General features: G+C 43.5%; 2 protein-coding genes across 3 annotated transcripts; both read left to right on the top strand.

Annotated features, from left to right (window-relative positions):
* The first annotated feature begins 2,456 nt into the window (after positions 1-2,456).
* On the top strand, positions 2,457-7,092 carry LOC101171205. Its single transcript, XM_011488648.3, has 4 exons — positions 2,457-2,653; positions 4,183-4,299; positions 5,998-6,196; positions 6,303-7,092. The coding sequence occupies exons 1-4, from the start codon at positions 2,602-2,604 to the stop codon at positions 6,772-6,774; spliced, it is 840 nt and encodes a 279-aa protein (XP_011486950.1). The 5' UTR covers positions 2,457-2,601; the 3' UTR covers positions 6,775-7,092.
* Positions 7,093-7,295: 203 nt separating this feature from the next.
* On the top strand, positions 7,296-14,668 carry nub1 (negative regulator of ubiquitin like proteins 1). Of its 2 annotated transcripts, none has more exons than XR_910745.3 (15): positions 7,296-7,507; positions 8,829-8,948; positions 9,054-9,221; positions 9,304-9,368; positions 9,453-9,517; positions 9,648-9,806; positions 9,903-9,991; positions 11,404-11,510; positions 11,585-11,771; positions 12,919-13,026; positions 13,096-13,248; positions 13,326-13,472; positions 13,556-13,633; positions 13,714-13,925; positions 14,077-14,668. XR_910745.3 is itself a non-coding variant. In XM_004080832.4 (15 exons), exons 2-15 carry the CDS (start codon positions 8,832-8,834, stop codon positions 14,217-14,219), a joined length of 1,776 nt encoding a protein of 591 aa, XP_004080880.1. In that variant the 5' UTR covers positions 7,296-7,507; positions 8,829-8,831; the 3' UTR covers positions 14,220-14,668. The 2 variants fall into 2 exon arrangements, 1 of the variants encoding a protein (XP_004080880.1); XM_004080832.4 differs by having other exon boundaries at positions 13,736-13,925.
* Positions 14,669-16,694: the final 2,026 nt, after the last annotated feature.

Below are 16,694 nucleotides of genomic sequence, written 5' to 3'. Positions count from 1 at the left end.
AGCAGGTCAGAGCTAAACTAGCTAAAAGCATAGCAGTGTTGGGAAAAATGCGTCATACACTCACTCACAAAGCACGTATAATAACTAATATATATACATCGATAATACTACCGCATTTACAATACAGTGTAGAAGATTCAGGAAATACTTATAAAAGAAATCTGCAGTTCTTATTTTTAAAATATTTTTCAAGTTTTCATTTTTCAAAACTTACATTATTTCTTTTTTCAGTAAAAAATGTTTTTTCACATCTATTTTACATTTTTAGTTTTGTTTAACAGCCTTGGTGTCGATAAGTATGGCTGTTAACATAACAGATGAATGTAAAATCAAAAGTTTGCTTTGTTCTCAGATGGACAGAAAGAGGAGAGTGAAAGGTCAAGCGCGGTAGAAGAAGGCGAGAGGAAGATATTCTCCCTCTAAAAACAGGAAGATTGATGGAAACTGTAAGGTAACAGAGGCTGAAGAAAAAGAAGCAGAGATGGAGTCAAAGCCCATAGATAGGAAACAGCTGGTCAGCAGATGGGGACAGGAACCAGTGAGTGGCTACGCCCACACCTACTTGGACTAACACAGTGTTCCCCAACCTTTATGTGGCTGCGGACCGGTCAACCCCTGAGGATTTACCGCAGCCCGGCGGAATGGGGTGGGGGGTTGCAGGGGATGCTTAATTTTTGTCCGATTTTAAAAAGGACAAAACCTCTGATCATCACAAAAAAACAAATCTTTTAATAATAATGATAACAGATAACACCAGTGGAACATCAATCTCTAGTAACATATTCTGCCAATGAATGTTGTGAGTAATATGTAAACACACTCCATGTGTGGGAAATCACCTGTTGCAATAAATCCATATTTTAAGCAGGACTCCTGGTGGTGATTTTTTTTGTCTTGAAGTCGTAGCCCGTTCTTCCATCTGTTCTTCTGTCCCTGCACTGATCCCTTATCCATTTGCAAGGAAACGTTCCACGTACAACTTTTCTCATTTTTATTTTTCTCTGGGAAGCACTTTGAGATGCTTTGTAGCATGAAAAGCGCTATTTAAATAAAGTTGAAATTGAGCGCTCAGGTGACTGAAATGTAACCAACAGATTCCTGTTGATTTTCAAAACCAACTTTTTTCAGAATGAAAGTCTGTTCAAATGTAGTCATTTTTCCTCCCCTGACCAAACTTTACAGCTCAAATGATCAAAGGTGTAGCTGAGAGAATCCATCCATCCATCCATCTTCTTCCACTCACCCGTGAGCGGGTCACGGGGGCACCTGTCTAAAAAAGCTGCCCCCCCCGGAGGAGCTGGTAGACATTCCCGGGCCAGCCGAGAGACGTAGTCTGTCCAGCGTGTCCTAGGACTTTCCTGGGGCCTCCGCCCAGAATCCGGTTATTTTTCAAAGTAAAAGATCTCTTAAAATAAAAGATTGTCGAAACTTGAAAGAAAAAAGAAAAAGAACCAGGCAATGACAATGTCTTCATTCAAAATAAAATTCAAATTAAGCCACAGATGAGTCACACACTGAAGCAAGGTCCTCCCTGCTGTTGTTCATGTCTTGAGGAAGCGACACTGCAAGATCCTCCAGACCTTTAGCAGCAGTTGATGCAATGACCACTCTCAAAACATCAGCTTTGATTTGGTCCTCTGTCTGGAGATGATCTGTCCAATCTTTTAGGCAACTGCTTTTTTGAGTATTTCTTTATTCAAATCGAAATAAATAAAAATGTGCAATTTGAAAAAGCTCAAATGTGTGACAGCAAGTGAAATGTGTGGACCAAAGTCTCCCTACTCTGTTTCATTCTGATTCATCCATTTGCAGACAAATAGATCCATGTACAGTACAACCACACCCTCAGATGCCTCCTGTTACAGTTGTCCTGAAGCAAGCAACCACTTTGGAACCCTTACCCTTCAGCCATGGAGCTGGGAGAGCCCCGACCATAAAAAAATTGCTTTTAATGAAAAGAACTGCAGATTCAGATGTTCTTGGCAAATGAGACAATGTGACTTTATGATCTCACTCCTCAAACTCACAGTACCTTCTGTATAAAGTGATGCCATTAACATGTTTTTTTTTTCATTTTCTTAAGTCAGCGTCCACATGTTTGTAATGACTACAAGGGTTTTAAATCAAGAAATATTTGGGCTTGACACTTATGCAATGACACCCCCCACCCCCCTACTGGTTACCCGTTTGACTGCCTCAAGTCCATCATGTTTGCTTTTCAAACCAGCTTCAAGGAGGAAGTGAAATTGTCCTTTAGTCTTTCGCTGGATCTTCTGGTTCTCCCCATGAACGACACAGACTCTGCTGTACACAGAAGGGTTGTGTGTCAGATTGTGTTCCTCTTTTGTTAAACAAACGGTGAGTTTGTGTGAACAGGAAAAAGGGGCGTTTGAAACTATTTACACTGTTGTCAGAAAAAAGCAGAAGTTTCAATCAGTCCAGATTCCTGCCTGACCCGGGAACAGGGACATTTAACTCCAACTCGACTGAGGAATTTCAGCCTGCTGGCTGCATGTGCACATCTGCAGAAGCAGAGTTTTACTACGCTGAGCTAATAGGGCCGGAGATGCCTGCATCTGGTGTGCTGCAGCTGCCAACAGGATGTCCTGCTCCTGCTGCAAGCTCTTGAGTGGCGGAGAGAAGCTGCTGCACGGTAAAAACACCACTGTTCATTCTTTTTAGTAAAAATCTGACTGTTAAGGAGCAGTTTTGTGCTTAAAACTTCAAAAAGAGCATATTCTTTCATTTAGATTTGATCTGTTGTGTTTTCAGATCTGATGTTCTTCTGTTTACGAAGCATTGCATTATTCCAAAGGGCTAAGAAAGCATGGCAGTTTATTGAAAAAACAAACGTAACAGTACCTGGATGTTTTTAAAGGTCACGTGACCTTTTCATTCCGTAGAGAAAGAGTCAGATGTTGTGCTCGGGTCATTTGTGTTCACTATTTTAGAAAACAGAAAGAACTCAGTAATCACAACAAATGTATGTGAAATTACAAATGAGCAACTATAACATTTGATTTCGTTTTTCATACTTTTGTCTGTGACAGTTGTAACACTTCTAACTTTAACTGTCCCGCTAATTTATTCTTTTGTGTTAAAACTTTTACGTCATACTTTTACATATACCTTTTAAGCTACGTTCACACAGCTCTCCACAACACGCGTTCAAACAGCCACAAATGCAGGTTTTGGGCTTTTGCGTTCAAAACTCTCACGTTTACGCCTAGCCATGAAAGTTTGTACGACTGATTTTGGTTCAAGAATATGCTTGGTGTGAACGTAGCTTTACCCGCATAAATGTTCTGCTCCCTGGTGGCCAACGTGAGTAAAATGCACTTAATTGTAGAAGAATAAGGACATGAGAAAAATTTAATTCTCACAATATAACATTCTACGTGTTGTTTAATCAGCGCCCAGAACAACGTCCCTTTTTTGGAGTGCTATACACGACGATAGATTATTTCATTGTTTGTTTTTAATATAAAAGACAAATGTGAGGACTAGCTACCATTGCAACATCACAGGAATGAAGGTGGATTTTTAAACATTTCTCTTATAAAAATGTAATTCATATTTTGACCACAATGTTACAAGAATACTAAGTCTGTGTCCCATTTTGTCTCTTGCAAATGTTATAATGCTTTTAGGTTTGTTATTTCTGTTTATGAAATGTAAATGTATAAAGAACAGCATGGTTAATTTTGCTGCTTACTATGTCTTAATCTTTATACTAAAAAAAGACAAAAAAAGAAACAGTAAAAACTCATAAGCTCAGTCCTAACCGAAGTATACGTGAATATAGGCCTATAAGTCCTGGAGACTGCACTGTTCAAATTCACACAAGAAACAGAAAATGAACTATTAGAATCAGTAATGACAAGATAAATTTTTCATCCGGGGTCTCATATAAAGATTAATTTAAATTAAACTTTTATAAACATTTCTATGTTTTTTTTTCCTTTAAAATTTATAACTAAGACCAAAATTCTGGGGTTTGAAGGATAAAATTAAATATTAAATAAAAATGAGCAATGAAAGCTCCAACAGTCTGAATCCTACAATTGACCTTAACGGAGAACGCAGTCGCGTCTGCGCAGCCGCTGGAAATCAGAATCCTTAACTGCACCTGCACAGGTTAGCTCTGTGACCGCGCCTCCGCGTGTCTGTGTGCTCGCGCAGAGATCAGCACGGAGGAGGAAGAGGAGGAAGCGGTGTGGAGGATGGACGTGTTTGACCTCAGACAGCAGTACAGGAGCTGCAGGGAGAAGCGCCAGGAGGTGCTGCTGCCCGGGACAGGTGAGCTACTGCCTCTGTTAAGATAGTTTGCTTTGTTTGCGCACGAAGATGAAGCGGCACGCGGTGGGAAATGAAAATCAGAGGAAAGAAGCTTTATTGACAGAGAAGTGTTAATTTTCTGCAGAAAGGATTACCCCCAACCCCCACCGAAATGTATTTAAGGGGTGGGGGGGTGGGGGGGGGGGTTGTGTGGCAAGCAGAAAGACTCAGAAAAGATGTTAACAAAGGTGTTTAATTTTTTTAACAAAGGCTGCATGTCATAAACAGATATAAATTTACATGTTTATTTATTTAGTTAAATAAAAGCCCCTACCCTTAAAGGATCTATATCATGCTTTTCTTGAGCCTATTCCATATATCAATCTTTGGATATGTAAAAAACCCTGTACATCCCCTCTCCCCCTCCTCATGATGAAATGAAAGAAAAAATCTCACTAAATAACAGTTTTTTACCACAAAATGTGCTATTTTGATCCTTTTTTCTGAATAGCTTTATGCCTTTTATTGTATCTTCCATATTTCCATATGTATGATCATATTTTACCTTTAGCACACCAAAGAGCGATCTTTTAAATGAAATGTGAATTATTTTTGCAACTAATTTTCCTAACCAAAAGTAAGAGGACTATATATCTGAGGCTCCGCTTTTTACTCCTTGTGGGTGCCGCCCATTTCATGACAAGTTAGGTTGTCTCCGAATTCCCACGCTAACCCCTAACTACCAAAAAACGATAACTGCGGCACTATCTAGTGCCCCGAATTGTATAAGTTATTCAGACACCATGCTCACTACTTTTTTTTTTAACAGCGGATATGACGTCATCGATTTCACAAAGTTAAAATCTAGTTAATGAGCGTTTTGCGACGATTACTTATGAGTCCACTGTCTTCCGAAGATAAAAAAAACATTGATGATTTTTTAAGAAAATACATTTAAATACATTTTTTTCTGGCAAAAATGGTTCCAGCGCAATGCATTGTGGTCTGTATTCACTGATCTAGTTTTTTTTTTTTTGCAGAGACTTCTGGGAAATTTCTAGGGCGCTCGATTTGGGACTTGTAGATTTGGACAGCACTACAAAATGGCGAACGCACTATAAAGTGCACTATATAGGGGTTAGGGTGGGTATTCGGACATAGCACTAGAGTCAGCCTCAGCAGCGTGTCTGCATTTCATCCACAAAAACAAACAACATCCGAACTTATGCAAAGATGGATGTGCATATTGGGTGGACAACCCATCCCTCCAAATGCCCCTACAGTTGAAGGGATAGGGAGAATCCGTAGGGGAAAAATTCAGATTCGCCCTAATAGATCTGTAATTTGTCTTCGTTTTCCTCGCCTGACCTGGAATCTGGCTCTAAACTGTACGCTGGAAAGCTCCAAAATTCTGCCATTTTTGTTGCAGCGCTAATGTTAGCTTGGGGCTGTAAGCTAGTGGGAGAGAGTATTAATAAAGGCATGATGGGAAATGGGTGCAGTTTTACTCCCTGCCAACAGTCCCTGCCAGGACTCAGAAGTGAATTTCTAACTAACTCCTGCTGCTCTGCAGAAACTATGTCCTAGAAAATGACATAGGAATTTTGATTTGGGCTAAAAATGACATAATTATAATTAAAAGACGGCTGGGAACACTTTTACAATAGATCAAAAGATGATTGGAGTGGAACTTTAAAGTACTGTCTGATCTGCTTCCAGTGTCCGAGGAGCGGTTTGAGGCCTTCAGCATTGTCCCTGTTGCTCAGGGTTTAACTCTGCCATTGGAACCAATCAGCTCCATATCTTCAACCGCCAATTTTGACTGCGACCCAAAGATGTATGACCCCTGGCACGTCCACCTGGACCTCCATCGGAGATCCCGACCTGCTGTCTCTGCCCAGTCACCGCTGTTGTTCAGGTGCACTGCTCGTCAACCTCCCTCATTTTGGTTCGCTTCCACTGCACTTCTGGAGAACAAAGATCTTCACATGAAACCGGATCTGTTTTTTTTTTCTTCTGTGCAGGCCTAGGCCTTCCTCTAAATCTAGAACCAGAGAACCATCAGGATCTCCTTGCAGCTCCAAAGAAACCTCACCCAGTGTGTTCTCTGCACAAGAAGAGCGTGTTTGTACTGACAGATCTGAGCTGCGTTCAGACCTTCAGTTTTATGGCAGACCTGGTTCAAGTCAGGTCCAGCGTTCTCTGGATCCCAGTGAGGAGGTTCCTGTCTCCTCCTCCTCCACCCTGAAGACCAAAGTTACCAACTCTGAAGAGACCCCTACTTTGGATAGTTTCTGCCCCCACCCTACCACTGAGGAGCAGGAGCAGAACCAGTCTTCTGGCTGGTGTTCAGCTCTGGTTCCAACTCCCAGGTTTGGCCGCCAGCTCAGTGAAGGAGGAGTCTGTTCGTCCTCTCAGAACCCTTTCCCATTCCCCAAACGGAGGCCTCCAAGGCTCTCTGAGGCTGCGAGGAGGCTTGGCCTGTACTCCCCATGAGAGCCTTGCACAACCTCATGAACCAATCAAATCCAAAAGCACCAGAACAGGAAGAGCTCAGACAACGTTTGAGAAGCTCGGGAAACAAACCAAGAACCAAATCAGTTCTTCTTATTTCCGGTTCCCTGATCTTAATGAGGAGGGTCCTCAGGGAGCGTCAACATATCCACCAATTAGTTCTCAAGAAGAGCCATTGAGGATCCCCTTTTGTGTTTAGTTTTGCAGTGTCCATTATAAAGAAAAATCAATAGTCAAATGTTGAGAGCATTATCCTGTGGTTCTGGTTAATCTTTACATAAATAAAATTAGCAAAACTTTTTTTGAGTTTTTGGTCTGTTGATCACACATCTTATGTTCAAAAAGAATACTTTTGAGTTTCAAATGCTTAAATAAAGTTAGTATAATATTTCCAGCCACATTTGTATACTACTTTTTTTAAATGTTGCTTTTTGAAAAAGACGGAGAAAGTTGGACCCTCGTCAGACACCGTAGTTTTGCCAAGATCATCTATTGTTGACGAGCTGATGGGTTGCTGGTTCCTCGCGGGCCGGAACTGGCTGGTTTTTCGGGCCGTGGTGCGTGTCGCGGATCTCTGAGGGTGTGGGGGCTCTTCTTGGGTCGCAGTTTCTCTGAACCGATCCTTGGCTTCAAAACAACATCGTCACGTCGCTCCACATCTGCAGGCTTTTGACTGTTTTGTCATCGTGACGGTTCCGTTCCGTAAACAGTCGAGGTGAGTTCTCACTGACATGTTCCTGTCCGATCCCGAACCAAACTTTCGGCTCAAAACGGACCCTTTAGTCCAGTTAAATGATCACAAATTTGTTAACTTTTGTTAGCGCAGATCTGTTGTAGGTCACACAGCCGCACCAAGTTATCCGGGTTGTGTTGAGCGAAACCTAACGACAGACTCAGAGGCTTATTTACGTAACTTAGCATTTCTATCGACATCTGATTAAGACAACAGTTTTAAATCTGCTCGTTTTCATGATGAACAGACGCATTCCTACATTTCCCAGAATGCAACAATGTCTTCCGGTCAAAACACCCGAACACCTACATAAATAAACATTTCAAATGATGAAACGACACAAATTAAAACATGATTGGGCAAATCTATAAGCTTTGATGTGAGTTCTGCCTGGACTGAGTGACCCCCCCCCCCCCTCGTGTCCCAAACAGGAAGTACCCGCTTGTTCCAAAATCCCATAGATTTTTATAGAGAAATAAACAGCTGTTAGTCATTTTATTTGTCAGAATAACTATTCTTGCTGTCGTCTGTTATTGATAATCCTGATATTTCTCCCTTTTTTCTTCTGTAGGCAAGTTATTCAAGTTATAAACTGAGCAATCAGATGCCTCAATAAAAGTATCTGGGCTCACGTCACACATTAAAAACGAATAACAGAGGCTCTGTCAGAATTCTGACCCCTATATAATGCACTATAGTGCGTTCGCCATTTTGTAGGGCTGTCCAAATCTACAATTCCCAAATCAAGTGCCCTAGAAATTTCCCAGACATATTTCCCAAAATGTGATTTTATGCTGAAGATGACCTTGTCCTTTCCTACACACATATACTGGTTTTAATGGCTGCTCTGTTTACAGATCCACGAATGTCTTTTTGTGGTGCTGTCTTGTTGTTAAAATTATTCATCTATCCATTTTCCAAACCTGTTGGATCCCTTTCGGGGTCACAGGGTTCTACTGATGGGCAAAGGTGGGGTCCACCCGGAACAGTCAGTCGCAGGAATGCACAGACACATGCACACCAATTTAGAATCATCAAATTAACCTATGAAGCATGTTTTTGGACTGAGGGAGGGGAAAACCCACACATGCTGTGAGGTGACGGTGCTAACCACTACACCACCATGCAGATCTTTTTCAAACTAGTGCCCTCCGATCTGTGAGCACCAAGGATGGCATTTTTAAGGATAGAAATCAACTCTTATAACTTTCGCAGATTCTGCTTAACGTGAAATCAGGAAAGAAGCGGGTCAGAAACCTCACAGTTGTGTGCGCAGTCCCACTTCCTGCTGGTGTTTTCACAGACCATGGCAGAGCAGAACATAGAGGCCAAGCTGAAGAACTTGCTGAAGCAGGAGAAGGTCCAGCTGTGGAGTCCTCCGTACACCGATGACGATGACCAGCCGGGACAGATGCACATGCAGGTCAGCCTCACACGAGAGCAGAAACTCTGCAGCTTTTATTGTGAAATAAAAAAAAAATACCTGTTTGTTTTCTTTTGTTCTAACATCCTGTTCCTTTGTCTGCAGGAGCTAGCACAGCGTTACGCTCCTGTGCTGCATCTGTCAGTCACAGAGTTAGGGGGCGCTCTAGAGTCCATCAGAGTACAGGCGGTGAAGAGGGGAAAGAGAAACAAGATGTTTAGAGAGACCAGCGTAGCCACGCTTGAACTGCTGCTGCCCAGAGACAGCAGGAAGGTGGGTCTTCATGACTTCTCCTTTATGCTTCAGAGAGGGTCTGCAGATGTCCTCTGAAGCAGTGATGTCCGTTTGTTTCCAGAATCTGAAGGGGAGGAGCTTCCTGCAGACGAGGCTGGACGTGCCGCTGCAGCAGTTGGTGCAGAGGTAAACACCCGAGGTGGAGAAATCACAGGTTAGGTCAACCCCCGTTTGAAGAGGGGGGGGGTTAACGTCTGTGTCTGTGTGCAGGATCAGGGAGGAGTTTGACCTTCAACACATCAAACTGATCCTCAATGGCAGAACTCTGTGCGCAGGTAAGACTATAAACCCGTAGGAACCAACAGGGACCTTCAGGAACCAGAGACATTGAGGAACCTGGAGACCCTCAGATGCAAAAGTTATTATACCAGTTAGCTTTGATGTAGAAGAACCTTGCATTTTCAGATCAGCGTCTGGATGAGCAGGGTGTGAAGAATCACAGTAAGGTGATGGTGCTGAAGGTGAGCGACTCTGAGCAGATGAACAAGGAAGAGCAGGAGAAGAAGGAGCAAAACGAAAGCCTTCAGAGGACCCAGAAAGGCTTCCAGATCCTGTCTGAGAGAGGTAGGCCTCAGTGCTCTTCCCTTTGGGAATTGGACATTTACATTTGAGATTGGGACGAAAAATATTTGGCTTCTATGGCTGATCTGTCTGAACCAGATGGCAGCGAGGATCCAGAGTCCGTGCCGTACCTGGAGATTGCAGACCAGAAGGGAAACCCACTAAAGATCCCACACCACGAGAAGAAGGTTTGGATCCTGCAGACACTCCTCTTCCTAAAGTTTTGTTCTTTAGATTTTCTTTCCACTCCTGGTTCATCAGTCTTTCATCTTGCAGCTCAATTGTGTTTTATGATCATCATCCTTGTTTGAATTCTGGATAATCTCAAAAACCTTTGCAAAACGTCGTCTAAGTCTACTACAATTATGCTTGGTCTATACTAAGGCAGGATACTTGAAGTTTACTATATATATTATCTATCTATACACTCAATGTATCAGCTCCACCTTGCTAGTACCGGGTTGGACCCCTCTTGCCTTCAGAACTGCCTTAATCCTTGGTGGCAGAGATTAAACAAGATACTGAAGACATTCCTCAGAGAGTTTGGTCCATATTGACATGAAAGCATCACACAGTTGCTGCAGATTAGTCGGCTAAACATCCATGATCCCAATCTCCCATTCCTAAGATCTGGTGAGTGTGGAGGCCAATTGAGTCCAGTGAACTCATTGTCATGTTCTACAAACCAGTCTGAGATGATTCCAGCTTTAAGACATGGCACCTTATCCTGCTGGAAGTAGCCATCAGAAGATGGATACACTGTTCAGAAAGGGATGGACATGCTCAGTAACAATACTCAGGTAGACTGTGGCGTTGGAACTATGCTCAGTTGGTACAGGAGCCCAAAGTGTTCCAAAAAAATATCCCCACATCATGACACACCTCCAGCCTGAACCGTTGATCCATGCTTTATGCTGTTCATGCCAAATTATCCAAATATTGCAGCAGAAATGGAGATTTATCAGACAAGATGTTTTTCCAATCCTCTATTGTCCAGTTTTGGTGAGTCTGTGTGAATTGTAGCCTCAGTTTCTTGTTCTTACCTGACAGGAGTGACACCCTGTGTGGTCTCCTGCTGCTGTAGTCCATCTATCTCCAGGTTGGACATGTTGTGGATTCAGAGATGCTCTTCTGCTGACCACAGTTGGAACCAGAGTTCCTTTGAGTTCCTGTTGTCTTTCTATCAGCTGGAACCAGTCTGGTCATTTTCCTCTGACATCAACCTGGCATTTCCACCCACAGAGCTGCCACTCACTAGATATTTTCTCTTTTTCTGACCACTCTCTATAAACCCTAGAGATGGTTGTGGGTGAAAATCCCAGTAGATCAGCTGTTTCAGAAATCCTCAGACCGGCCCATCTGGCACCAACAACCATGCCAGCTTCAAAGTCACTTCAATCACCTTTCTTCTCCATTCTGATGCTCGGTTTGAAATCGTCTTGACCATGTCTACAAGCCTAAACGCACTGAGTTGCTACCATGTGATTGGCTGATTAGAAATTTGCTGGACAGGATTGCTCAGATCAGTTGTCATGACTTGTCAAAGGTCACACTCTCAGTTGCACGTGATTTATGTGTGTGTGTGGATGTGTGTGTTCAGGCTCTGATCCTGGCCATGGGTCTCCACGAGAGAGGCCGTGCTCTCATGAAGAAGCAGCAGTACGACAGCGCTCTGTGTCACCTGCTGCAGGCTGACGAGCAGTTCAGGTACACGGCTGCACCTCCGCCCCCCTCCCCCTCCGGCAGCATCTCCTGTATTGAGTCTGTGTGTGTTTGTGCAGTAAGTGCGGCTCTGCGCTGCTCGCCTCGGTGGACAACTTCTCTGTCCTGCAGCTGGACATCGTGTGGTGCTACAGAGCTCTGGAGGCGCTAGGCTGCCTGGAGGATGGGCGCGGCCGGCTGCAGCGCGCCGAGGACGGCTTCCTGCGCTGCTACGGAGAGCAGCAGCAGAGGCTGCTCAGGATCCAGGTGAGACACGTGGGCACTCACGTGCACGCACAGGCAGATGGTGAGAAAAGGCTTCAGTGAGAAGTTTCTCTCTCATTATATGCCTGAATGGAAGCAGCGAGCAGGTAACCTTTCACTGAGATGGTTCAAAGATGAAGAAGGTTCATTCTCTTCATGACCTGCTGCCAAACATAAACCATCTCACAGATTCTGCTATTCTTGCAGCTGTGAGGTCTTCATGCTAAGATGAACTACTTTGTTTGATATATATATTATTTCATGCTCAGATTCAGCTTTTTACACTTTGAAGTCCCAATTAAATCATTTTTTGATCTCTTAAAAGTGTTCCCAGTGGTCTTTTTATTATGATTATGCCATTTTTAGCCAAATAAAAAAAAACTTTTTTTTTTTTTTTTGGGCAGTTTCTGCTGGAGTTCATTAGAAATTCATCTCTGAGCTGTGGGCGGGACTGTGTGCACGGAGCAACCCTCCCCCTTCCCATCCCTGTTGTTGAGAGCTCTCTGTTTATGTGCTCTCCCATTAGCTTACAGTCTGTCACATCCCCAACTTAACATTAAAGGTGAAACAAAAATGGCGAGCCATACAGTTTTGAATTAATTTTTCTTGTCTTATTTCATCATCATTAAGGGGCCTCTGTGGGCCCTCCCTCAGTCTGGGGCCCCTGGAATCAACCACCTTTACCCCTTTTCAGCAACCCAGCATACATGGATCTATTTGTCTGCAAGTAGACGGATCAGAATGGAGCAGAGCTGGGAGCTTGTGTTCAGCCCAGCGTATTTATAATACTTTGGGCTGTTTTTTTTTTCAAATGGCATTTCTTCGTCCACTCCTATTAACTATAATTTAAATAAAAAAAAAAGCAAATACAATTTTGATCGTAGGTTTCTTTATATATGTCATATATATATATATATATATATATATATATATATATATATATATATATATATATATATATATATATATATATATATATATATGACATTGTTCTCCATCATTAGAAAAATGCCCCAAGAACTTGTTCATCGGAGTGGTTCCTTAATCGTTTTCACGAGTAGATGAACGTCAGATGACCGCCACTGACGAACAGCTCCAGCAGAACTGCATGCAGCTGTCAAACAATAAATCACACATCAACTGGTTTCAGGGAAACTCTGGCCGAGAGGACGTTCTGTTCCTGCGCCTGTACCTCCTGCAGAGCCTGCTGTCCTACATCGAGGGGAACGACGCCCAGGCGCGCCTGCAGCTGTCCAAGGTGGGTCGCCGCAGCTCTCCTGACCGGCTCTGATGCAACGCAGCACTCAAATGTTTGCTTGTCTGTCAGGTGGAGTCCCTGTACGCCCGCCTGTGTCCGGACTCAGAGAAGATGGCTCAGCTGATGGCGCTCGGGTTCACCGAGAGAGAAGCTCGTCTTGGACTGAGGGCGTGTCACGGAGAGCTGCAGGAGGCTGCCTTGTACATCAGCAACCGCCAACAGGTCCCGCACACGTGCACCCACACGCCTGTGCTCTGAGATCATTAGAACGCCTGGTCTGAGTGTGTGGTTTCCTGCAGGAGCGGCAGGAAGTAAAACAACGAGAGAGGAAGAAGAGGAAGAGGAGGATGGACGCCATCTCCACCCTGACAGAGCTGGGATACTCCAGGAGAGATGCGGCCAGAGCATTGCACCTCGCTGACGGGAACGTGGACAGAGCCTACAATGTCAGTCTCACGTGCAGCCCTCCGTGCACATGCACGGGCACTCTTTGTCTCGTGCGCCTCCCAACTCATTGGTGTGTCTACAGATCCTGCTGGACTCCAGTCAGCCTGAAAGCTCCAACAACAACCTAGAGGAGGGAGTCGGTCTGGAGAATATTGATCAGGTGTGCCCTGCTCTTCCGTGTGTTTCAGTGTTTTTGTGTCTGTCATTGTGTTTGAGTTTGTGCCTGTCACTGTGTTTCAGTGTGTGTTTGTGTGTTTGTCAGCTGCTCTACCTCGGCTTCCAGAGGGACTCGTCTGAAGCCGCTCTCAGGTTGACGGCGGGGGACGTCCAGGCCGCAACTCAGCTGCTGCTGGACAACCAAGGTGTCCTCTCCCCAGAACTGCTGAGTCAGCCTCTTTCCTCTCTTTCCTCGCCATCGTCAGAGGAGCCCAGCACCTCCTCCACCACTCCAGGTAGAGCCAGACTCATTTGTCTGTCCACTTCTTCCACAATGGATTTTTAGCTGAAACCCAAACTGGACACGGGGAACATCAGAGGAGTTCTGTCAGAACCTGAGCAGCGTGTCTGTCAGTGATGGTCAAATTTTTGTTTTTGTTCTTTCAGAGGAGAGTGAGCTGGTCAACGAGGTTCTGGAGGACATCCCCCGTCATGAAGAGGAGTATCTGGACGTGACGCTGGAAGAGGAAGGCCAGCTTATTGCCACCTTAAAGGCTTACCTGAACCCGGGACCCGTGCACACCATTTGACGGTCACATGACCCGCTACGTGCGGAACAGCACAGCACCATCATGCTTCCATCCTGAATCCACAAACAAATCCCGAAAGTCCGGGTTTCAAGCAGGCTCTGTCTTTTTTCAGAGATTGTTTGACATCTAACCAATCTGAGCAAAAACAACAGATCCAGCCTGGGTCAGAACCGAGCCAGCCCCCGACTGATTCTGTGTGTGTCCCTCTACTGTGAGAAAAGTGAAGATGAAGAACAGCCATGACTTCTTCAGTGTCCTGCTCTGATCAACTCCTGGTACCCACCACAGATTGGACAATTTGAGGCAGACATCCACCGAGTCTTCCAGAACCTTCTGCTTATCAAACAGTGTTTGTAGATGAAGGTGCTGCAGAGTCCTGCTGCCTGTTTGTAGTTGCTGTACATTTTTGTGTGGACTGTCTCAATATTAAACATGACGGATTAACTTCCTGTTTGCTTGATAACTTGGGTTAGTACAGTGCTTCTCAATTATTTTTGCAAGGCCCCGCCTAGGAAAAAGCTAATGTTTCGCCCCCCCCCCCCCCCCCCCCCCCCCCCCCCCCACACACACACACACACACACACACACTCACTGCGGTGACACTATATTAGGTTAGTATGTATAAAAATTGTGTATCTTTTAACATTAACAGAAGAAAAAGGCGATATATAACTACACATATATCAAATATTAACTTCATTTTGCCACAGAAACACTGTTATTCTAAAACAGAAAAAAAGCTTAAAGTGCCTGATATAAAAAATCTGTCAGTCCTTATTAAAACTAGAATCATTTTGACCAACTGAACCATTTGATGCTAAGAAAAAATAATTCAATGAATAATTTTAAATGTTAATTGATCTGAAACATTAACACAGCAGCACCAATATATTTAACATTGTTAGTCTGAAGAAATTCATAAAAAACATTGTGCTGATTTTTTTTTCTAAATGACGGATTGTGTATTTCTGGTCTCATAAAGTGCAGCTGTTTCCTGCATTACCTGCTGTCTCCATGTCAAATACTGACACCAACTAAACGACAGGCAGACAAAGAATACATTGACGGAAAATAAAGACACGTCATCAAAATGTCTACAATAGTTACTAAAGAATGACATTATTTCAGTACCACACTGTGATATGGCCTGTCAAAAGGCTCTCATTGTATTTTGGTGTTTATACCAAACTTCCTTAAAAAATACAGTCTTTGTCCGACTTTCTTTACTACTCTGGATGTAAAGCAGGGGTGTCAAACTCCAGACTTTGAGGGCCAGCATCCTGCTGGTTTTCCAGAAATACTGTCTTATCTGCGATTGATTACCTGGATCGGGTGTGTTTAGCCAATAAGGATCTTCAATGGCACATACGTTGTAAAACATCACCTGGAGTTTGAGACTTGTGATGTAGAGTCCAGGACAAATTCTCAGTTATGTGGACACAGTGGAATTTGAAGCTGCTGACCTGCTCTACCTCAGCGTTGTTGATGTACAGTAGATGAAGGGGCGCTGGTTTTTACACTTTCTCCTAAAGTCTGTGATCATCACCTTAGTTATTAGAGCTTATTTTCCTCACACCAGCTGATCATTGATGCCATCTCTTCTCCGTAGGCGTCTTGACATTGTTGGGATGAGACCTAGGATGGTGGTGTTATCGGCAAACTTTAGGATGAGGTTGGAGCAGTGCCTGCCGGTACGGTCATAGGTGAATAGGAAGCAAAGGAGTGGGGGTCTACCTGTAGTGAGGACGTGTGTGGAGAAGAGGTGACTGCTAATTTTTATTTCTTGGGGTCTGTTGGTGAGAAAGTCTCATATCCAGTTGCAGATGAATGTCTCTTAACTCAGAGTGCAGAGAGGAGGGATACGAACGACTGAAATATGACATGACTCTGCTATGGATTTGCACTCATGACCACATGCTTTTATTTATTTATTTTTATCAAACTCCAACTGTCTGTCCCTGAATTTGATACAAAACAGGAAGCACTAAATGTTGCTGTTTCTCCAATCACCACTGTGGGCTTGTTTATTGAAGAGAGCAATTCCTATAGACTCTCATGTTAAAAAGTTCAAAGCTATGCCAAAAATCGATTATTTACATTCTGGGTACGGGGCCATTTTTTGGTGTTTTCTTTTTCTGTGTTCATCATTTATCGGAACTTTAAGGCAGAGGAGTTCATAATTTTATGTGCCATTTTGGTTTTGTTAGAGCCCCAATTTGCACTAGCAAGTGGGTTTCCAAGTGAGTAAACTCATCAAAACTTTAAACGTTACTTTGTTTCACCTAAATACTGGTTTTGGGTCATAGTTGACTTGGGCAGAGTAAACTCAGATCAATGAGCCGGTTTCCTTTCTTTTCAATTCTTTTTACAGAATCCATTTAATGACACGAGACATGATCCATCAGTGCTTGTAGGCCCCGTTTGAATCACGTTTTATGTGGTTTTGAGATTCCTATGTATATATGATAGAAGTGT

This window comes from Oryzias latipes, chromosome 20, assembly GCF_002234675.1.
Source record: "Oryzias latipes chromosome 20, ASM223467v1".
Lineage (NCBI taxonomy): Eukaryota > Metazoa > Chordata > Actinopteri > Beloniformes > Adrianichthyidae > Oryzias > Oryzias latipes.
The sequence above is the reverse complement of the archived record's forward strand: the minus strand, read 5'-3'. Positions and strand labels throughout refer to the sequence as shown.

Bases quoted from the DNA above. Each gene is read 5' to 3' on its own strand.
- LOC101171205 (XM_011488648.3), top strand. From the start codon at position 2,602: ATGTCCTGCTCCTGCTGCAAGCTCTTGAGTGGCGGAGAGAAGCTGCTG. The intron at 2,654-4,182 runs GTAAAAACACCA...GTGCTCGCGCAG, and splicing joins CGGAGAGAAGCTGCTGCACG to AGATCAGCACGGAGGAGGAA. The intron at 4,300-5,997 runs GTGAGCTACTGC...ATCTGCTTCCAG, and splicing joins GGTGCTGCTGCCCGGGACAG to TGTCCGAGGAGCGGTTTGAG.
- nub1 (XM_004080832.4), top strand. From the start codon at position 8,832: ATGGCAGAGCAGAACATAGAGGCCAAGCTGAAGAACTTGCTGAAGCAG. The intron at 11,511-11,584 runs GTACACGGCTGC...GTGTTTGTGCAG, and splicing joins CAGGCTGACGAGCAGTTCAG to TAAGTGCGGCTCTGCGCTGC. The intron at 13,634-13,735 runs GTGTGCCCTGCT...TGTGTTTGTCAG, and splicing joins GTCTGGAGAATATTGATCAG to CTGCTCTACCTCGGCTTCCA.